Raw genomic sequence first — 24006 nt, forward strand, 5'->3', positions numbered from 1 at the left:
GGGACTGTTTTTCAGGATTTTCTTACTTTGCCCTGCCCCCATTCCTTTTTCTTGATTTTTCTTTGATATTTCTTACAGACTATTTTCCAATTTTCTCTTCTTATTTCTCGATAGATCTTAGGAAGTCTACAGATCAACCCACTTATTTTTGGTCCCAACAGACAGTCAGCCAGATACTTCTGATTATTTTAACACATCTAGCCCCTCTGGATGTTTTAAAGCTTGCTCTGCATGCTGCACCAGGAATTCAGGGTGTGCTGTCTGGTTAACCACTGTGGGAGGGGCCGTTGCACACTCCCTCTGTTCCTAGATTGCCTAATGAGTACAGACAAACAAATGCTTCGTATGTCTCCGTCCGCTCTCCTTGTGCAGAACACGGAACCACAGATCAGGACTCCACACGCGCTTCGTAGCCATGCCAGGTTTCAGTCACACAAAACACTTGCACATGGGATCCCACAGACACACAGTGGTTCCGCTTACCCTTCACCTGCTTCCTGCCCAGTCATTAGCAGGTCCATCCTGGCTCCCAAACCTGGGATGCAACGAAAACCCAGACTCACCCGATCCGCTCTCAGGATCGCTAGCAGACGCTCTTATCGGTCGGCAAGTCCCCTGCTTGCAAGCCCTACCTGCCAAGGGGAACTATGCCGTGTCTTCCCTGGGCCTGAACTTTTCACCTCTGGTCGTTAGGCATGCTCCCTGGAGGCTTGGTCTTTGTCCGAAGCTCAGAGCCAATTTCAGCTGGCCTAGGCATCCAAAGGACTGTAATCAAGTCATGATCCCTGCTTCTTAACAATAGCTATGTCCTTATATCTAGTTCTAGCATACACGGAGGCATCCAAAGGACGGGAATCAAGAAACAGTCCCTACTTCTTGACAACAGCTATGTCCTTATATCTTGTCCTAGCATAATCATGAGTGAGCAATGATATTGTTAAGCAAGCGTCCTGATCTGTTCCCTTGTACATTACAAGTACGATAACAATGTTACTGCTTGCTCATGCTTAAGTGGTTTGACCTATCCCCTTGTGCATTGCAAATACCATGTACGATAAGCATGAGGAAGCAGTAACATTGTGAAGCAAGTGGCTCAACCCTAACCCCCCTGTACATTTGTTAACCCTTTGCATCAAAGCATTTTTCTCCTTACCGGGAACTTCAGATGCCCATACTCCCAGGTATACCTAATTAAGGATTTCTTCTATTTCAGGGAGGTCCTCCTGTTTGCTTTTCTGTTGAATTAAAAATAAACTCAAAACTGCAATTAACTGTTTTTTAACTCTTAATACCATTTTACCTTCTTTAAATGTTGCTTCTTGCCCTAATAAAGATTTTGGAGAATTTAGCATTCATAAAAATTTCTGCATTACCATTTGTTTTCCCAATTTGTACTTTAAGGGTTTCAGAAAGAATGCCTTCTTGTTTGTTTTTTTTTTTCTTACTTTTTTCTTGGTGGCCAGTAGCTAGCATCTATAACAAATTCTTTTCCCTCTGATTTAATGTCGAATAAGTTGCTCCTGTATCCACTGAAATTCCACTTTATGTCCCCTAGTCCCTAGTTTTAATTTAGGCAGTAGATCTGCTAGGGTAGATTCTCTATGTCCCCGTCAGTCTAGTTCCAATTCAGTCACGGGAGCCACCCCATGGCACTTCCCCCAAGGCAATCTCACGTCCAAGGTCCAAAACTCCCCACAGCACACACACCGATCTAGTCCCATAGGAGAAGAACCCACTCCCCCACCTCCACCCGATATCCCTCCACCTCTGCCTCCCCAGCACTCATCCCACGCTCAAACACAGGAGCTGCCTGAGTTCCCCTTTCTTCCCTCTTGGTTTTTCTTAACATCTTTCCCCAATATCACAGGCTGAACAACATCTCTCCAGCTTAGCTTTCAGGTTTTTCCTGTCCTTTTCCAAAGCCAAAATTAAGAGATCTGACAGAGGTATATTAATTTTGCATTCCGTCTGTCACTCCAGGTGATTTCTTAAAGTGAAAATCATATCTGCATACATTACTTCATCCCATTTTCCTACATGATAATTCCTAATCTGATCAATTGTATTGTTATTGGAAAGAGAAAAAAACTTTACTCAACTTTGACCTTTTTTCTGCACAGACCACTTGCTAGCTCATTTGAAGGCAGACATGGCAGTGTGCGCTATTGGGTGAAAGCTGAATTGCATAGGCCTTGGCTTCTACCAGTAAAATTAAAGAAGGAATTTACAGTCTTTGAGCATATAGATATCAACACTCCTTCATTACTGGTAAGAACTGACAGAATTACTCCTTTCTGGCATAAAAATAATTAAATGTAATAACTGAAACAACATCAACATGCAGTTTTTCCTACTATTTATTTGCTAGTTTAACTACAGCTTCTCTTTTAAATTTAGCAACTCATTGACTACTGCTGTTTTGAAGACTAAGTTAGCCTGTACTTGGAGTTGCTTGATTTTTACGATATATAAAATGCTTTTGTTAATCTAAATTGATACTACTAAATAATAGAATTACATTAAGGAAGAAAATTTTAACTCTTCATCTTCAGTTATAAATAAAGAGCAACCCATGGAAGGAACAGTGCAACTCTTAATTTTTTAGTGAGAGACTGCTAACTTAAAAATGCAAAGTAAAAAATTTACTGCAGTGCATAATAGAAAACTGTCGTATAGATATCAACCAGCAGGGAGGAATTACCACAATTCTGTAAAATTCTTTCCTGAAATTTCATTTTAAGAAAACCCTTAATATCACAACTGCTTTCAATGAGGGCTTGATTTCAGTCTGGCCTGAAAATCCTTTATTTTATCCCTTATTCAAATTTAAGGGGGGGGATAAATATTTGGAAGTCCACTGAAATAGGTTTCTTGTGTTTATGGGTGAAAAAGATCAGGCTTGCAAAGGGACCTTGCAAGGACTCTATTAATATCAAAGGTGTCTCATTTGACTTTAATGGGCTTTGTATCAAGCCCTAAATCCTGATATTGTGTAAAAGAAGTCTTTTTAACGTAGCTGAAACGGGATCATTTAGAAACCAAGGAAATAGCAGGAACCAAGATTTTAGCTTATCAAGATAGTTTAGCTTAATTATTTTGTTTCTGAAGTACAGCTTAATGGAAAGCGCAAAGGTATTCTTATTTGCTGTTAATTAATTGAAAAGCTCTGTAATAGTATGTTGGGAGGTGTAGACTATGAAGCCTTTTATTTTAAGCTATACAGTATTTTTTATTTTTTTAGTATTAAAAGCTGTTAAATATGGCTGTAATATTGGAGGATGGCAGAACAAGCAATACTAATACAGCAATGGAATTAGGACAGTCATCTGTATAATGCTTTTTAAATCGCTTGAGACTTTTCCTATGAAAGTATGTTTGTTTGTAGAAAGATGTTATAAGTGCATTATGAAAGTTGTGGGTTTTTTATTGTGTTGATTTAAATACCTGAAGAGATTCAGGAACTCCTAATTTAATGAACAGTATTTTTCTCTTCTTGCAGTCACCCCAAGCAGGCACTAAAGAAAAGACTCTGTGTTGTTGGTTTTGTACTTCAGGCCCAATATCTTTAAGTGCCAAAATTGAAAGAAAGGGCTACACCCCAGGTATGTAATAGAACTAATTATAGGATATGTTTTTCCTTATGCTCTAAAGCTAGAGCTTGTACCTGTCGTTTTCATATAAATGAAACATTAACAATATTTTTACCACCTCAGCCTGTATTTAGCAGTCTTCTCTGTATACTCTCTTAACCAAAACAGCACCACTTGTATCTCTAGATTGCTAAAGAGCCTCATCTGTTAAACTGCTATGTGGATTGGTTTTGGTTTTTTGGGGGTGTGGGGTGATTTGTTTGTTTTGTTGTTGTTGGCTGTTGGTTTGGGGTTTTTGGGTCTGCCTCCCTCCCCCCCTTTTTTTAGAACAGCTTCTATTGGTATCAGTGGATATTTTTCCTGGTAGAGCAGTGATAGCAGCAACCGGTGTGTTATAATGTTAGCGTAAGAACTGACACACAACCACCGGAATGGTTATATGAGGTGCTTTATTGCAGCGCTGGGAAACCAGGGGCACGCGCCCAAATCTGGCTTCCCCCTTGTCACATCGCGTTCGCATTTTATACACTAAGAATTTCGTAGCTAATACATATTCAACACAGATTACATCACTGACTAATACATATGCATCAAAAATTGCCACATCAGTCTATTACGACATCAGCCTCTTTTGCGCTTGCGCAGCCCCCTCTGGTGGTCGTCCTGATGAAGCAGGGAGTCTTCCTCAGCTTGTCCTGTTCACTTTTTGTTCCTTGGACATGTCCCAACCATTATGTGGATGCCAGCATTCTCTTATTTTCACTTGACTACTCCTGGTACTTTCGTGAGTTCTGCTTTGGTAGAGTTTCACAGTACTCCCCTAAATCCACTCATATACCCTTTCCCATATATGGCTATGTTAATTGCTTATCGTTATAGCTACCATTGTAATACTTAGTTATAAAGTAACTAAGATACACAATAGAAGAATTTCAGCTTGTTCTTAAACTTTCCTAATACATAAAACCCCTCTACTGATTAACAGATTTTCAAATATAATCATCTTTTCTCTCTGTATTATTGTTTCAACGCACAATTTCACCTATTACTAACGTTTACCCCTTTGAAAATACTTCATTTCAGCAAGTATTTTCATCCTTAATTTTAAGTTTCTGTCTCTCGATAGGTAGGCAGGGGTGTTGGATACTTTGGATATTCTCTTGTCACTGCCCCTATTATTTGATGAATCCATGCACTGCTCCGGGCTATCTCCTTTCGGACACAAAGATACATCAGATATAGCATTATAAATACAATCAGTATCACAATGTCCTGGGTTCAGCCATAGCAGTCATGTTTCTCCTTCGTGGTAGCTGGTGCAGTGCTGTGTTTTGACTTCTAGCCTGGGAACAGTGTTGGTGAAACCAATGTTTTTGGTTGTTGCTAAGTGATGTTTACCCTGACCAAGGACTTTGTGAGGCTCATGCTCTGCCAGGGAGGAGGGGAAGCCGTGAGGAAGCAGAGACGGGGCGCCTGACCCAGGCTAGCCAAAGAGGTATTCCATACCACAGCCCGTCATGCCCAGGGTGGGGGGTAACTAGGAGTTACCCGGAAGGACACGGGCTTCCGGGTGGGACTCGTTTCTTGGCCGGTGGTATAGTATTCTCTTCCCTTGTTATTTTCTCTTACCATTGTTGTCATTGGTGATAGTGGTGGTGATTTGTGTTGTGCATTGGTTGCTGGACTGTTCTTGTCTCAACCCGTAGGAGTTGCACTCTTTCGATTCTCCTCCCTGTTCCTCCGGGAGCAGGAAAGGGGAGAGCCCTGGTGGGGGAAGGGGGGGGGGGGGTCCTCGATTGCTCTCACTCTGGCAACACTCACTGCGAGTGAGTGAACAAGCTGTCTGGCTAGGGTTTAAACCATGACAGTTCTTTTGGCGCCCAATGTGGGGCCTACGGCCACACCACCCTGAAAAAGCCCATCCTCGTCTGATCTTGGAAGCTAAGCAGGGTCGGGCTCGGTTAGTACTTTGGGAGGTATATAATAGAAGTGCTTAGCAATTAGACATCCTTTTTTTCCTTCTCAGGTGCTCAACCTGTGAAGGAGACATCCTTTTATCCTCCCAGTCGTCCCCCCAGACCATTTACATTTGAGAGTTTTGAAGTTTTTGAATGGCCTTTTAATGCTGTTGAGACTTGTTTGCTGATTGTGATGGGAATCACCATGCTATCACGCCTACAGAGTGTGTTTTGCCCACGACTGATTTCAAGAGTTAAGCAGAGTCAGGTTTGGATCTTGTCTGGGGTCAAACGACAATATAGGAGGACCAAGAGATTTTCCCTGAGGCTGGGCAGTCATGAGTGGCAGGGTGTGTGGGATAGTATGGGAAAGTGTCTAGGTCAGTGGGCCCCTCCAGTACTTTGGAATTTCACTACCAAACAACTGCAAAATCCAGAAGAATTAGTAAAACACTTAAATGAGGTGTGTGGTCATTCTGGCCATACCAGAGATGGACAAATCATGGCAATGTGCTGGGTCTTGGCCTATGCTTACAGGGCCTTCCTCAACACTATCCAGCACCTTCAAAAGGAAAAGAATGTCGGCGGATCTGAGGGCAAAGCAACAGCCAACGCAACTACTCCAGCTCCAGGCACAGCAGCTTCACCAGCCCCAGCGACAAGTACAGTCGCTACTCAAACTTTGGCTGCAATAGACAGCGCGGTTACCCCAGCTCAAAGCACAGCAGCTACACCACCCCCAGCAACAAGTACAGTTGCTACTCAAACCACAGTGATAATCACTGCAGCCAAACCAGAGGACCAATTCGTACCAATATCGGTTGCCCCTGTACGCAAGAGAACAAGCAAAAAAGAGGCAAGAAGGGTGAAGCAAGATAAAGAAACAATGTATTCACCACCCGGTCTAGCATCTGATCAGGAGTCATCATCACATGACGAAGGAGAAGAAGAGGTAACTTCTCGATCTCGGACCTCAACCGAGCTACGGAATATGCAAAAAGATTTTACCCGTCAACCAGGGGAGCACATCATCACCTGGTTACTCCAGTGCTGGGACAATGGGACCGATGGTCACGAACTAGAAGGTACAGAAGCCAAGCAGCTGGGATCACTTGCTAGAGAAGGGGGAATTGACAAAGCAATTGCAAGAGAAAAAAGCCCCTCAGTTTTTGGAGGCGGCTCTTGGCAGCTGTGAAAGAAAGGTTTCCTTACAAGGATGATGTTACGAGTCGTTCGGCCAAGTGGACTACTATTGACAAAGGCATCCAGTCTCTGAGGGAATCAGCCATCGTAGAGATGATCTGTCACATCAAAGTGAATAACGGGGATACACCCATAGATCCAGATGAAGTTGAATGTACACGACCCATGTGGCGAAAACTTACACGGAATGCACCGTCATCATATGCCCATTCATCGGCAACAGTAACCTGGAATGACATAGTACCACTAACAGTGGATGAAATGGTTCATAAACTCTGAGAGTTCGAAGACAATCTCACCCCTTCCATCATCTCAGCTGTGGAAAAACTGTCCAAGCATCTTAAACAACTGAAGGACGATCTATCTGATTTATCCAGCTCCTCACGTGTACCAACACGTCTCAGCTATTAACAAAAGGTGTCCTATTGTTCGTGAGAGGAGATACAGGAGGTATACGCCATGGGGTACCCTATGGTTTTACCTGCAGGATGACGGAGAAGACATGACAAAGGGGGATGGAAAACCTACTTCAGCTTTGGAGGAACGGGTGAGTGAACTGAAGAGGGGAGCAAGGGCCAAGACTGATCGTCCCATGAGAGCTACGGCTTCAGTCTCTGGTGAGCAGTTTCCCAGATGGAATGGAAGAGCTGATTTTACTCCAGCTCCCGTGATAACGAAGAATAATCCCTTTTACCACGACTTAAGTGTCCAACGCTGTGATGACCATTAGAGGGGCCCTGCCTCCAGCCAGGTGGAGGTAGGGGACAATCGGATTTACTGGACTGTGTGGATCAGATGGCCTGGCACATCAGTCCCACAGAAGTATAAGGCTCTAGTAGATACCGGTGCACAGTGTACCCTGATGCCATCAAGCTGTCAAGGGGTGGAACCCATCTCTATTTCTGGAATGACAGGAGGATCCCAAGAGTTGACTGTGCTGGAGGCTGAAATCAGCCTGACTGGGAGGGAATGGCAAAAGCACCCTATTGTGACTGGTCCAGAGGCTCCAGGCATCCTCGGCATAGACTACCTCAAGAGAGGGTACTTCAAAGACCCAAAAGGGTACCGGTGGGCTTTTGGTATTGCTGCTTTGGAGACTGAGGAAATTGAGCAGCTGTCCACCTTGCCTGGTCTCTCAGAAGATCCCTCTGCTGTGGGGTTGCTGAAAGTTGAAGAACAACAAGTGCCAATTGCGACCACAACAGTGCACCGGCGGCAATATCACACCAACCGAGACTCCCTGATTCCTATCCATCAGCTGATCCGTAGACTGGAGAGTCAGGGAGTGATCAGCAGGACCCTCTCGCCCTTTAATAGCCCCATATGGCCAGTGAGAAAGTCTAATGGAGAATGGAGACTAACAGTAGACTATCGTGGCCTGAATGAAGTCACACCACCATTGAGTGCTGCCGTACCAGACATTTTAGATCTTCATTATGAACTAGAGTCAAAGGCAGCCAAGTGGTATGCCATGACTGATATTGCCAATGCATGTTTCTTAATTCCTTTAGCAGCAGAGTGCAGGCCACAGTTTGCTTTTACTTGTAAGGGTGTCCAGTTCTTTTGGAACCGACTGCCCCAGGGGTGGAAACAGAGCCCTACCATTTGCCATGGACTGATCCAGACTGCACTGGAACAGGGGCAAGCTCCAGAACACCTGCAATACATTGATGACATTATTGTGTGGGGCGATACAGAAGAAGAAGTCTTTGAGAAAGGGAGGAAAATAATTCAAATCCTGCTGAAAGCCGGTTTTACCATTAAACGGAGTAAGGTCAAGGAACCTGTGTAAGTGGCGAGGAGAAGTAAGACACGCCAACCCAATATGGGTGATAAGCAAACTTCTACTTTATTTGTGGCCCACTTCGCTTATATCCGCCTGGTGTTTAGCCACGCCTACTAGTCACAACAGTTTTGCTTAGTTCTACGCAGCTTCCTTCACATTCTCCTCCCACATCCGGTATCCGATTACCTGTGAGGCCTACACCTTGCTTTGCTCGCACAAGGCCTCTAAGGATCCATGGCCTTGCTCTTAGAGTCATTCTGCAACAGACCTGCACAGGAGATTCAATTTTTGTAAATAAAATTGCAAGATGGACGTCACCAGATCCCCACAGATGTGATCAACAAGATAACAGCAATGTCTCCACCAACTAATAAGAAAAAAACGCAAGCTTTCTTGGGTGCAGTGGGTTTCTGGAGAATGCACATCCCAAATTACAGTTCGATTGTAAGCCCTCTCTATCATGCGACCCGGAAGAAGAATGATTTTAAATGGGGCCCTGAGCAACAACAAGCCTTTGAGCAAATTAAATGCGAGATAGTTCATGCAGTAGCCCTTGGACCAGTCCGGACTGGGGCAGATGTAAAAAATGTACTGTATACTGCAGCTGGGGAGAACGGTCCTACCTGGAGCCTCTGGCAGAAAGCTCCAGGGGAGACTCGAGGTCGACCCCTCAGCTTTTGGAGTCGGGGATACAAAGGATCTGAGGCCAGCTATACCCCAACTGAGAAAGAGATACTGGCAGCCTATGAAGGGGTTTGAGCTGCTTCGGAAGTGATTGGCACTGAAGCACAGCTCCTCCTGGCACCCCGGTTGCCCGTGCTGGGCTGGATGTTCAAAGGCAGGGTCTCCTCTACACATCATGCAACTGATGCTACATGGAGTAAATGGGCTGCACTAATTACACAACGAACTCGAATAGGAAATCTCAGTTGTCCAGGCATTCTAGAAGTCATGATGGACTGGCCAGAGGGCAAAGATTTTGGAATGTCACCAGAGGAGGAGGTGATGCGTGCTGAAGAGGCCCAACCATATAATAAACTGTCAGAAAGTGAAAAGCAGTATGCCTTGTTTAATGATGGGTCCTGCCGTATTGTGGGAAAGCATCGGAGATGGAAGGAAGCTGTATGGAGTCCTGGACGACAAGTTGCAGAAACTGCTGAAGGAGGGGGTGAATCGAGTCAGTTTGCCGAGGTGAAAGCCATCCAGCTGGCCCTGGACATTGCTGAACGAGAAAAGTGGCCAGTACTTTACCTCTATACTGACTCATGGATGGTGGCAAATGCCCTGTGGGGGTGGTTGAAACAATGGAAGCAGAGCAACTGGCAACGCAGAGGTAAACCCATCTGGGCTGCTGCACTGTGGAAAGATATTGCTGCCGGGTGCAGAACCTGGTGGTGAAGGTACGTCATGTAGATGCCCATGTATCCAAGAGTCGGGCCACTGAGGAACACCAGAACAACCAACAAGTGGATGAAGCGGCTAAGATTGAAGTGGCTCAGATGGACTTAGATTGGCAACATAAAGGTGAATTTTTTTTGGTGGGCCCATGACACTTCAGGCCATCAGGGCGGAGAAGCAACTATAGATGGGCTTGTGATCGAGGGGTGGACTTAACAATGGACACTATTGCCCAGGTTATTCATGAGTGTGAAACATGTGCTGCAGTTAAGGAAGCTGAGCAGTTAAAGCCTCTTTGGTATGGAGGACGATGGTTGAAGTATAAATATGGGGAGGCCTGCCAGATTGACTATATCACACTGCCGACATCCTGCCAAGGCAAGCACCATGTGCTTACCATGGTGGAAGCAACCACCGGGTGGCTGGAAACATACGCTGTGCCCCATGCCACTGCCCGGAACACTATCCTGGGCCTTGAGAAACAGATTTTGTGGCGACACGGCACCCCAGAGAGAATTGAGTCAGACAATGGGACTCATTTCTGGAATAACCTTATAGATATTTGTCCAAAGAGCATGGCATTGAGTGGGTATATCACATCCCCTACCATGCACCAGCCTCTGGGAAAATCGAACGGTACAATGGGCTGTTAAAAACTGCACTGAGAGCAATGGGTGGGTGAACTTTCAAGCATTGGGATACACACTTACCAAAGGCCACCTGGTTGGTCAACACCAGAGGATCTGCCAACAGGGCTGGCCCAGCCCAGTCAGAACTTTTACATATTGTAGAGGGGGTTCCTGTGGTGCATATGAAGAATTTGTTGGGGAAGACAGTCTGGGTTATTCCTGCTTCAGGTAAAGGCAAACCCACTCGTGGGATTACTTTTGCTCAGGGACCCGGACATACTTGGTGGGTAATGCGGGAAGATGAGTAAGTCTGATGTATACCTCAAGGGGATTTGATTTTAGGGGAAAACAGCCAGTGAACTCAATTGTATGCTGTTGCCTGCTGTGTAATACTTTTATAGCTCATCAACTAGATGTCTCCAGGTCACCAGCGACTGGCCTGACTTCCCTCCAACCATCATCCCAACAGAGAATGAACTTTGATGAACCGGATGAGTTCCATAGTAAAGGAACGACGAGCATCAGCAGGCAACGATCCAATACTGCACACAGCCTTTCCTGCCCTGAAAGACTGTTACAAGAGATGGAACCTGACATTATGGACTGAATGGACTCGGCAGCATTATAGGGATTGGTCCATGCACTAAGAAAATGATGTTTTCCTCTTGGTCTGTGTGTGTATGGATGTATATATATGGGAGAGCGATGGTGTATTGAAAATGTGGGATCTGAGCACGACGTGAATGGTATGGAATAAGGGGTGGATAATGTCCTGGGTTCAGCAGTAGCAGTCATGTTTCTCCTTTGTGGTAGCTGGTGCAGTGTTGTGTTTTGACTTCCAGCCTGGGAACAGTGTTGGTGAAACCGATGTTTTCGGTTGTTGCTAAGTGATGTTTACCCTCACCAAGGACTTTGTGAGGCTCATGCTCTGCCAGGGAGGAGGGGAAGCTGGGAGGAAGCAGAGACGGAGTGCCTGACCCAGGCTAGCCAAAGAGGTAGTCCATACCACAGCCCGTCATGCCCAGGGTGGGGGGTAACTGGGAGTTACCCGGAAGGACACGGGCTTCCGGGTGGGACTCGTTTCTTGGCCAGTGGTATCGTATTCTCTTCCCTTGTTATTTTCTCTACCATTGTTGTCATTGGTGATAGTGGTGGTGATTTGTGTTGTGCATTGGTTGCTGGATCCTCCTCCCCGTTCCTCTGGGAGCGGGGAAGGGGAGAGCCCTGGTGGTGGGGGGGGGGTGTCCTCGATTGCTCTCAGCCCAGCACCACTCACTGGGAGTGAGTGAACCAGCTGTCTGGCTAGGGTTTAAACCACGACACACAATTACAGTTTGCACGAGGGAACGAATCCATCTTGTAAGGTGAAGTATACTCCTTTTTCTGCTTCCTGTTCTGTTTTGGTCAGTTGGGAAGTATTGTATTCTATCTTCGCATTTACATTAGGAATATTAATACAACAATGATCTGTCTTTCAAATATTCACAAACACCATGTTCTTTAATTAATAACATGTCCAACGCCATTTTGTTCTGCAAGGTCATTTTAGCCGTTGCTTGCAACTGCAAATTCATGTCTCTGAATCCCTTCCTCATTGCTCTGGCTAATCTTTCTGTCTGACCAATCAGATCATAAATCATTTCTCTAACCAGCCACTTCACCGTTTCTTTTTCCTGATTTTTGCGACAGGGAAGGGCCTCTGGCCATCCAGAAAAAGTGTCAACCACTGCTAGCAGATATTTGTACCCTTGTATTTTTGGTAGTTCCACAAAATCAACCTGCCAATAATCTCCTGTTTCCACTCCTATCCTAATTTTCCCCATCTCAATTTGTCTTTTTACTACTGGATTATTTTTCAAACAAATTTCACATTTTGACTCCACTGCTTTTGCCATAGTTACCATCTGTGTGGAAATTATTCCTCTTTTTAAATAAGTTACCAGTGCTTCTGCACCCCAGTGACATTTTTGATATTCAGTTTGTAGGATTTTTCGCATTATTGCTGGTGGTACTATTACCTGTCCGGTTGTTGTTGTATATCACCCTTCAGAATTCTTTTGAGCCTTTAAAAGTCCTGCCAACTTCTCATCTTTTCTTGAATATTTTTGATCTTGTGGAAGATAAGTACGGAGTGGGCTTACCTTAAGAGGTATCAGGGCCATCATACTCCATACCTTCCGGGCAACTTTTTGAGCTATCTCATCTGCCAGTGTATTTCCTTCAGATATCTTTGAAGTTCCTCCTTGGTGTGCTTTACAATGCATAATGGCTACCTGTTTGGGTTTTTGTACAGCAATTATCAGTTTCAAAATTTCCTCTTGATATTTTATATTAGTTCCTTGTGAAGATAACAGTCCTCGTTCCTTCCATAATGCTCCATGTATATGTACTACACCAAACGCATAATTTGAATCAGTCCATACATTTACCTTTTTGTCATCGCTCAGTTCCAACGCTCTTGTAAGAGCTATCAGCTCTGCCCGTTGAACTGACGTCCCAGGAGGCAATGCTTTTGCTTCAATTACCTTTTGTTGTGTTGTCACAGCATATCCTGCGTACCTTGTCCCGTTCTCCACAAAGCTGCTTCCGTCTATGAAAAGTTCCCAGTCCGGTTGTTCAAGAGGTATATCTTTTAAGTCCGTTCTGGTTGCATATGTATGCTCGATGACTTCTATGCAGTTATGTTCAAGAGTTCCTTCCTCTAAGTCGGTTCCTAGAAAAGTGGGTCCAGTTGTTTTGAAAAATATCCTACTGGTCTTTTCCAGCTTCCAAGTTTCTGGGTTAATACTCCCAATGCCAATCTCTGTCTCTCATGGACAAATAACTGAAAGTCTTTTGTCAAATCTGGGAGTCCCAATGCTGGTGATTTTGTTAACACCTCCTTCAGTTTTTAAAGGCCTCTTTCTGTGGTTTGTCCCAAACAAAAGCATGTGATTTTTGGGCTTCATTTAGCAATGAGTCCGTAATTCATTATCCACAACCTGCACCATCCTGCCATGCCCAAAAATGTCCTTAACTCATGTAAATTCCGTGGTTCTGGAATGGCACAAATTGCCTCTATACGATTTATTCCCAGTTTTCGCTGTCCTTGCGAAATTTCACATCCTAGATACAACACGGTTGTACATGCAATTTGTGCCTTTTCTTTTGAGACTTTATAACCATTCAGGCCTAGCTGGTTCAGGATTTCAGTAGTCACCTTTATGCATAACGATTTTTGTTCTGTCGCAATAAAGATGTCATCTACGTATTGCAATAAGAGATATTGTGATCTCAGTACCTATACCTTTCCTTGAGTGCTCCATGCCTCCAGTTCCTTAGCCAATTGGTTCCCAAAAAGGGTTGGACTCTTTTTGAATCCTTGTGGTAGTCTGGTCCACATTAGTTGTGTTTTTCGTCTGCTCTGTGGATTCTCCATTCAAATGCAAACAATTTCCTGCTACTTTTATCAAGAGGAATGCAGAAGAAGGCATCCTTTAAATCAATCACTGTAAACCATTTATATTTTTCCTTCACAGATGTTAACAGTGTATAAGGATTTGCTACTACTGGGTGGATATCTTTTGTTATTTCATTTATTGCCCTCAGATCCTGTACTAACTTATATTCACCATTTGGTTTTCTTACTGGAAAAATTTGGAGTGTTATATTCTGATTCACATTCTTCCAAAATTCAATATTTTAAAAATTTCTCAATTATTTTTATAATCTCATATCTTGCTTCTAGCTTCAGTGGGTATTGTTTTATTCTTACTGGCCTAACTCCATCTTTTAGTTCCACTGTTACTGGTTGAGCTGCTTTTGATTTTCCCGGGATTTCTGTTTCCCAGACTACCGGTATTACAGCCTCTTCTACCTCCTTTGGGATTTGAGCAATAGGCTTTTCTTTAAGAACCAAGATTTGTCCTACTTTTGATTTTGGAATTTGCATTATTAATTCACCATTCTCAAAAATGATCATTGCATCCAATTTGGCCAATAAGTCCCATCCTAAAAGGGGAATGGGGAATTCAGGTACATATAGAAATTCATGTGTTAATTCCTTCCCTCTAAATCACAGATCTAGGGGCTGCAAGAATGGCCGTATTTCCTCCTTCCCTGTGGCTCCCACAATTGTCGTAGTTCTTTCCCCTAACCTCCCATGTAAATCATTTAAAACTGAATAGGTAGCCCCTGTGTCTATTAAAAATTTCACTTCTTTTTCCCCCAATTGGATTTTGAGTTTTCATAATCATTTTCATTACATGGGCTACTTTATCAGGGTTTTCTCTATATGTTCCTGCTGATTGTTTCCAGATGACTAAATCTCCAGGCGAGAAGGGTACCTTAACATACACACCGGGCCCTCAGCTCCCACCCCCTATCTTAAAGGCGCCAGCACTGCTTTATGTACCTGGGTTTTGCATTTTTTTTCCTTCCCGATTTCCCCTCTGGCGAGTTCTGTGTGAAACCGGGGGGAGGGGGGGGGGGGGGCGGTGTCTACTTTCTGATCTCTTTTGTAGTAGCAACTACCCAGACTCTCAAGATCATTATCACTATCACCTTCTTCCCCCCCCTTCTATATCTAATGATGGCAGGGCTGACGGAGCAACTGCTAAATCCAGACTTTCAATATCCCTCTGGTGTTGTAAACTGTTGTGTACAGCAAGGCACTTCATACACTTTTTCGGTAACACATCCCTTACACTGTTCATTAGCATTTACCTTTACAACCATTATTATTCCACAGGATTTTTTCCACTCATCATTATTTCTTAAAGCAAAGAAAAGGTCCACATATGGTACCTCGTCCCATTTTCCTTCCCTCTTACAAAATGACATTAATTGCAGTATAGTATTGTACTGTAAAGTCCCATTTTCAGGCCATTTTTCTTGATCCTCCAATTCATATTGTGTCCACCAAACATTACAATAATCAGCTTACTTTTCCGCATGCTTTGCCCAAATCCCCCTTCTTTCCAATGGCTCAAGAGACAGCCTAATGGGGATGACTTGGGAATCGATGGCATTTTGCAGGTACAAAAATTCTCAAAGGACAAGCTCCTTTACACCACTATATTACAGTAATTTTACCAATGCTGTCCCTGCAGCATAAACCAATACCGAAACAAGTTTTGCCGAACCTGCAGGACTTTCGTCACTGTCTAACGGACGGCACCTAGGCTTACCCCGGGAGCTCCCTGCCCAACTAAGCGCAGCTTTCGCCGCGTCTAACAGGCAGGCTTTACCAGACCAGACTTCGCCAAACCGCATGCAGCTTTCACCACGTCTAACAGGCAGGCTTTATCAGAAGTCGGTACACTACACGCTATTGAATATCGGTACCGTAACCAAATTAAAAAAAAGCACCTATCTTACTGTATCAGAGGTCCGTCGTGAGCAGCAGAGGTTGGTCGCAGTCGATGGCTCCCTGAGAACTTCTCGGTGCCGGCTGGAGCAGGATCGAGACGCGATCCACCTCAGCAATGCCCGGGAGGTCCCATCTGGGTCGCCAAAATGTTAGGGTAAGAACTGACACGCAACCACCGGAATGGTTATATGAGGTGCTTTATTGCAGCGCTGGGAAACCAGGGGCATGCGCCCAAATCTGGCTTTCCCCTTGTCACATCGAGTTCGCATTTTATACACTAAGAATTTTGTAGCTAATACATATTCAACACAGATTACATCACTGACTAATACATATGCATCAAAAATTGCCACATCAGTCTATTACGACATCAGCCTCTTTTGCGCTTGCGCAGCCCCCTCTGGTGGTCGTCCTGATGAAGTAAGGAGTCTTCCTCAGCTTGTCCTGTTCACTTTTTGTTCCTTGGACATGTCCCAATCATTATGTGGATGCCAGCATTCTCTTATTTTCACTTGACTACTGGTACTTTCGTGAGTTCTGCTTCGGTAGAGTTTCACAGTACTCCCCTAAATCCACCCATATATGCTTTCCCATATATGGCTATGTTAGTTGCTTATCGTTATAGCTACCATTGTAATGCTTAGTTATAAAGTAACTAAGAAACACAATAGAAGAATTTCAGCTTGTTCTTAAACTTTCCTAATACATAAACCCCCTCTACTGATTAACAGATTTTCAAATATAATCATCTTTTCTCTTTGTATTCTTGTTTCAACACACAATTTCACCTAATACTAACAATAAGTCTATAGAATGTGACAGTATTCTTAAGTTGACTTGTAAATGTAAAGCGAATGTGAAATTTTGTGGGTTTTTTTTTTGTTTGTTTTTTTGTTTGCTTCAGGTGAATCAATTCACATCTTTGCTGAGATTGAGAATTGCTCTTCCCGTATGGTGGTGCCAAAGGCAACCATTTACCAAACACAAGCATTCTATGCCAGAGGGAAAATGAAGCAAGTCAAACAGCTTGTTGCCAATCTCTGTGGGGAATCCCTGTCATCTGGCAAAACAGAAACCTGGAATGGCAAACAGTTGAAAATTCCACCTGTTTCCCCTTCAATCCTTGACTGTAGCATAATCCGTGTGGAGTATACCCTGATGGTATGTTGCGTGGTCTGTTTTACTCTCTAGAATGAGTAGCTTCCAACATTCCATACAAATTCATATCGCAGCATTTTGTGATAATTAGTTAAGAAAGAAATACATTGTTCTAGTATTGGTAGCCTGATAGGAGATCTTGTATACTAAATTTACTTAAATACTGCCAGCTCTTAAAAGAGTTGTGTGTCAACTAGGCAAGCATTTGATGAGTAGGTTGTGTTTCCATTTAAGGGCTCATGTTAAGGCTCTTAAATTGAAGAGCCCTTGTCTCTGTAGGGGTACGGGCCCTTAAAGACACTATTAGAAACAAGCTCCTCATGGGAAACTTCCATAGGAAGACAACTTAGGCTAATACTTATGAAGTGCTGATAAAACTCCACATTTTAATCATATGCAAGTCTCATTTTTCTTCAGGTATATGTTGATATTCCAGGAGCCATGGATTTATTCCTTAACTTACCACTGGTCATTGGTACCATTCCTCTACATCCATTTGGTAGCAGAACATCAAGTGTGAGCAGCCAGGGTAGCATGAACATGAATTGGCTTGGTCTGATGCTGCCTGAAAGACCAGAAGGTAACTTTACAATAGAAATCCCAATCAACTTGCTAGTCTGTTGGGTTTTTGTTTGTGGGTTTTTGGTGTTTGGTGTTTTTTTTTTTTTTGGGGGGGGGGGGGGGGCTTTGTTGGGTTTTGTAGGGGTTTTTTGTGGTTGTTTTTTTTTTTTTGTTGTCCTTATTAATAGCAGTCTTGCTAACAGAGTCAAATAACATCCTTTCATCTTAAAGCCTACAGAAAGTCTGTTGTGGATGTTTTCTTGCCACCTGCTTGTCCAATGTAGAACAAGTTTCTTCCCTCCCTGCCTTTCTCTCTCTAGGACAGCCAGTGAAATCCAGCAGCCTTGGAAGGTGGCAGAAATGAAAGTACAGGATGCCAATGTATCTGTGTACAACTTCATTTCTTCCACCTGTGGTATCCCAATCATATCCTTGGTTATAAGGCATTGCAACCTGTAATAGCAGCTCCTGGGGGTCTCTCACCAGCCTTAGTAGCTTTGTGAAAAAATAATATTCTTTTCTATAGGAAGTTTCTTATGGCTAAAGAAAGAATGATATATTTCCTTACTTTTGTTTTCACCTATCTAATATCCTGGATATTTAAAGTCACCAAGCCCTTCTTATCCCCTTGTTTGGTACTTTCCCAAACTGCACATACATACAACATTCAGTCTCGCTGGCCACTGTGAAACTCTCCAGGTAAATAGTCCAATCACAATGTTGCAGACTCTCTCACAGCCCCCACATTGTCTGGCCTTCAAGGCCCCAACTGGTCGCCCCAGGGCTTGTCAAAGCACCAAGGCCTCAGAGCTCATTCCTGAGCTCTTTTTCATGTAAATCTTATTGCCTTCAGTCCCCACATCTCCCCCTTCTTTGTTTTGTGTGTTCACTATCAACACCTGCTTAAGGGCTCGAGTAATAAGAAACTGTATAAGCTAATAAAAACTAACAAAACAAACATTCTTAATACAATTTTTTCACTTGTGCTCCTAACCTAGCAAATAAACAGTTAACATTCTGCACTAACAATTGGTTTCAAGCTATATAATGGAAATACAGATATGTATCCATTTTTACAGATCTTAACAAATCAATTTCTTGCGGCTGTGTTTATACCCCCCCGCCATCCCACGTCTCCACAGGATTTGAGGCTGCCACTGCTTCCAACAGCAGACTGAAAGGACTCATAGATGTGGCAACCGACAGGCACAGGGTGTCTTGTCCTGTCCCATTGGCTAATGTTCTACAGATGTCCTCTTTTGGCTGGGTGAGAAACCACGGTAGGGTCAGTCCTCTAGTGATGAAGAGATAAAAGACAAGGCAGGAAGAACCCATCCTGCAGGGACCCAACGAGGTCATTCATTTGTGGAAACACAAGCATACCCTCGTCCCCAGGTTATTAAAGAGAACAGGCCTTCCCATTCATGAGTTTCAAGATGACATACTTTAACATGAGCTTTCACCTATTCAAAATTCTTTGAACCTCCGAAATGGCGCTGTATAGGAGGTCCATCCTCCATCCAGCGTGTTAAAAATTCAAAACATAACAAACTTTTGCTATACATTCTTGTGGGGTTAACCCTGAACTCCCCCTTTTTGGTTTCATATATCTACTATCAATGCCTGCTTTATAACACTACCACCATATTAGAATTTTTCTAGCCATAGCATTTTCTAGCAGCTGCTGCAAATTTGCATGCTCTAACATCTCTTTTATAAGTGACAAATCCATACAAGGTGTAGTTTCTTATTAGCAACTGGCTAGTAAATACAAGTGTTTTATATACAAAATCACAGCCTCTAATAATAGCTACTTTACAAGCACACATATTCAAGTTGTTACTTTTTAGTTGCCCCCAAGTGACTTTTTGCAATCATTTGTTTTCCTCTACCTCATTCTGCTTGGGGTATTCACAGTCAGCTCCTGTAGCTGAGGCATTGAGCTTTTCAACTCATCTGTCCAGCTTGACAAACTTTTCAGGCAGCTGCCATGGACCTGTAGGTAGGAGGACACCAATATACCCCCTCCCCCAGGTTATCGGTTCTGGCAAGGAGACAGGTTGAAGTGTTTCCTTAAAGCAGAGGCGTTCTGATGCAAAAGGAATGTGAAGCAGCTGCAGAAGTAAACTGCAAAGTGTTAAAAATTAAGGAGTTTGCTGTGTCAGTACCCGCAGTTAAAGGGCCAGGCAGGTTGGAAACACAGGAGCTGCCCTGACTCCTTCCTTTTCTATGTCTGCCTCACCCTGGGTTTTTTTCTTCTGCCACCCTGATGCTGCTTGAGTGGTGGCTGATAAAGCTTGTGGTTGCCCTGCCCCTCTGCTTTTTCAATTAGCAGTTCTTGTTTCAACTGATCTGTTCCTCCAAGTCCTGTATTCAACCCCAGATTACCTTAAACACACTAAGCAGGGCTCCTCCCATGCACCCAGCATGTTGCAGGTGCTCTTTAGGCTTTGTTTGTGGAGTCTCTACAAACTGCCCCAATACCACAATAGATTGAAATGTTTTTTGTTTTTTTTCTTCACGGTTCTGATGTCCATCCTGGCCGTTCCATCGGTAGAGCAGTGGGAGCCAAATCGGAGGGCAGCTTCTTTTGAACATGGTTATCAAACTAAAGGGTCCTCACTGCCTTTTTACTGAAACAAGGAGGGCACAAAAGTACAAAATGTAATCAGTTCTAAGTAATGTTAAGTTTGATGGCTTTGTAATGGAAAATAACTGCGGTGCTTGAAGGTAGTTTACCTAGTTTCAGGACCTCAGGACCTCAGTACAAAAGGTGTGAGAAAAGCAGAATAGAAGGACAGGACCTGGGGATGGGGAGTATCTGGGACTAGCAGATGTCCAGGGTGGGCACAGATAAACTAACTGATAAGTAAAAGGACAGGATGATTGCTATGTTTGAGGTGTTAATAAACCCATTAAGCTGGTGTAAGCATCTACTAGGGAGTATCCCGGACTAGCAGATGTCCAGGATGAGAACAGTTAAACTAACTGATAAGTAGAAGGACAGGATGATTGCTATGTCTGTAATGTTAATTAAGCTTGTTGGGAAAAGTAAACGACCCTTAAAGACCACCACATTTTTGTATGCATGCCGGAAGCTTTTGGGAAAATTATGTAATATGCTCAGTGACCATATAAGGATGACCTGTATAGCAATTCGGGGACACACGTTAGGAGGAGCTATCCCCTGTGTCTCCCGGCGCCGCAATAAAGAATACCTGCTTGCCAGCTTGAAACTCTGCTGGCAAGTTTGTTCCTGGAGTTTTCTCCGAATCATTACACCCCCCGTTAAAAGCTTTTATGCCAACCCGACAACAAAAAATACACAGAGCACCATCTGCCCTCAACACACGCACACACACGGGATCCGACAAGCACACTTCGCACAATTACAGTATTTGAAACACAAAATCCAGACACATGAGTATCACAGAGAGACTGTATCAAATTAGTTGTATACGAGGCTCCAAGTCCGTGGTCGGTCACAGTTCACCTGACATCTTTGATAAGAGCATAGGAGAGACCTTTCCACCGCGGGTCTTGATCCGGCAGATACACCACAGGGAAAGCACACAATACATCCGCATGCCCCACCCATCTCGCTTTTCCTTTTACAGCGGCCCATTTGTTACACAGATCTGGGGGATATAAATGAGGCTCCTTTTCCGGATCCACAGGCCCCAGGTCAAAAGGACCATCCAGGTCACCATTGTAATTATCAGGCGGCAGAACCACAGGAACAACAACAGCAGACTGAATTTTTGATCTCACGGCAGAGTCCGGCAAAGAGGGTGGTGGTGAGGGAGCCGAAGGTACCACTTCTGCCCCCTGTGTTTGTGAGCCGGTATGAAGTTTTAAAGTTTCAGAAATAACTCACCACGGGCTCAATAAATTGGCGGCAACTTTATCATTGTAGTGATTCAGAGAAAACTCCAGGAACAAACTCGCCAACAGAGTTTCAAGTTGACAAGCAGGTATTCTTTATTGCGGTGCCGAGAGACACGAGGGTTAGCTCCTCCTAACGTGTGTTGCTGTATTGTCATGCAGGCCATCCTTATATGGTTACTGGGCATATTACATCATTTTCCAGAAAGTTTCCAGCATGCATACAAAAATGAGGTGGTCTTTAAGGGTTGTTTACTTTTCCCAACAATCTTCATAACCAGCTTAATTAACATTACAGACATAGCAATCATCCTGTCCTTCTACTTATCAGATGTTAGTTTAACTGCCCATCCTGGACATCTGCTAGTCCCAGATACTCCCCATTCCCAGGTCCTGTTTTTCTATTCTGCTTTTCTTACACCTTTTGTACTAAGGTCCTAGGGACCTGAAACTATGTCAACTACCTTCAAGCACCGCAGTTATTTTCCATTACAAAGCCATCACACTTAACATTACTTAGAACTGATTACAGTTTGTGCTTTTGTGCCTCCTTGTCTCAGTAGCACACTCCCACAAATTAACACCAATTTTGTCCCAAATCTCCGGGATGTAAATATTAGTGGAACTAATAGATGGATCGACTTCTGATGCCCAGAGAAGGATACTTTTCAATTCTTCCTCATCAACTTTTTTTTCCATAGTGCTTAAGAATCATAGCAAAAACTTCTAGGACATTTCCCTGCTCTTTTGTTAAAGCAGACCCCATAATTCTCAGCCGCTTACCCCCGTCCTGCAGGAGGCAATCCACGCGGTTTGAATTTTCTTCCTTTCAGCGTGATGCGCGGATTGACTCCACAACTCATTAAAGTTGTAAAGTAGGTATGCTTTTTATTCAGCGCTGAGACGCACGGGGATAATTCCTCAAAGTCATGCGTGCGTCAGTGTTGTTTCCCTGTACATTTATTCTCTAAAGTTATATATATTCATAAGGTTGCACAATACGCCTATGCATATTCATGGCCTATCCCCGCTTCGTATTATAATGAGCCAGAAGGTCCTCTGCGCCTGCGCAGTGCCCCCTCTGGTCATGGGCAGGGGTCTCAAGATGAAGTAAATGAGTCTTCCTCCTCTGGATAGGGGTCTTCAAGATGAAGTAAATGAGTCTTCCTCTTCTTGCCCTTTTCACCTTTTTAGTCTTTATGTGTGGCCTTAGAGTTTGGTCAGTGTCCCAGCCGTAAATCCTCTACTTCTCCCCTTTATCAGTAGAGTTTGATCAGTGTCCCAGCCGTAAATCCTCTGCTTCTCCTCTTTATCAGTAGATTCAGGGGTCTGCTTATTAACAGGACCGGAGGTCTCTGTTCTGCTTAGCAGGCATTTACAACAGATAGTCCTTTTGTTTAAACAAATTCCTCTAACCCCCTTGTGCAACCCCCCTGTACAACCCCCTTGTACACCCCCCTTGTACAATGGTCAACCCTCTGTATCAAGCGTACACCTTTGCTTACATTCAGCAAGTAGTTCGTCTGAGCCACGCCACTGGATCAACAACTAGTCGGTTTTCATGATCCACGTGGTGGGCGCCATTTGTGGCATTTCACGACACAGACTCAAGTTGATGCAGAGACTCAAATCCTTGTATATTATCACCAAGCCCTTTTTATCCCCTTGTTTGGTACTTTCCCAAACTGCACATACATACACCATTCAGTCTCACTGGCCACTGTGAAACTCCAGGTAAATAGTCTAATCACAATGTTGCACTCTCTCACAGCCCCCACATTGTCTGGCCTTCAAGGCCCCAGCTGGTCACCCCAGGGCTTGTCAAAGCACCAAGGCCTCAGAGCTCATTCCTGAACTCTTTTCATGTGAATCTTATCCTCTTCACTCCCCACAGGAGTCCAGAGGACTGCAATGTTCTGTCACTTCTACCTGTACAGAAATAAGTTATCTTTAGTGTGCTTTAAATTTTAAGGGGATAATTATGCCACAATAAGCAGTGGTCAGTCTGGTTTTGAACATAAGCTTAATACTGGAATAAGATGACATAGTCCAGTCTCCCTTTTTTTTTTAACGCTTTTTTAAGAAGTCACCTGCTGGTGAATCACTAAGAAATTATTAAAGTTTAGTATTAACCATGGTATATATTTTGACATGCAGTTAAAAAAAAACAACTTCTTATGCATGTACCTTCTTCCTTCAGCACCTCCGAGCTATGCAGAAGGGGTCACAGAGGAGAATAGACAGTCCAGCCTTGTACCTATAGCTGCTTTTGATTTTGAGAGAGTACTTCAAGGACCATTATTTGCATACATCCAGGAGTTCCGTTTTCTGCCTCCACCCCTATATTCAGAAGTAGGTATAGCTGTCAAAATAAGTTAATTCATGTATTGCTTGTCTGATTTTTTGTTTTTTTTTTTCATTCCTGTTTTGTTGTCAACTCTGTAACTTTAAATTTAAAGGGTGCTCTGTGAGGTGCCTTGGGTACTGC

At 43.7% G+C, this 24006-nt stretch overlaps 1 protein-coding gene across 1 annotated transcript; it reads left to right on the top strand.

Moving 5' to 3' along the window:
- Positions 1 to 2120: 2120 nt before the first annotated feature.
- On the top strand, positions 2121 to 17997 carry LOC130596078 (arrestin domain-containing protein 3-like; the record flags this gene model as incomplete). Its single annotated transcript, XM_057403363.1, has 5 exons — positions 2121 to 2268; positions 3500 to 3602; positions 16819 to 17075; positions 17490 to 17652; positions 17954 to 17997. Coding segments are annotated over 5 exons (715 nt in total), but the record flags the coding sequence as incomplete, so codon positions are not given.
- Between the last annotated feature and the right edge of the window lie 6009 nt (positions 17998 to 24006).

Source organism: Pezoporus wallicus, unplaced genomic scaffold, assembly GCF_028554395.1.
Source record: "Pezoporus wallicus isolate ANWC-B61680 ecotype Strahan unplaced genomic scaffold, APGP_CSIRO_Pwel_v1 contig_6, whole genome shotgun sequence".
In the NCBI taxonomy this organism is placed as follows: Eukaryota; Metazoa; Chordata; class Aves; order Psittaciformes; family Psittacidae; genus Pezoporus; species Pezoporus wallicus.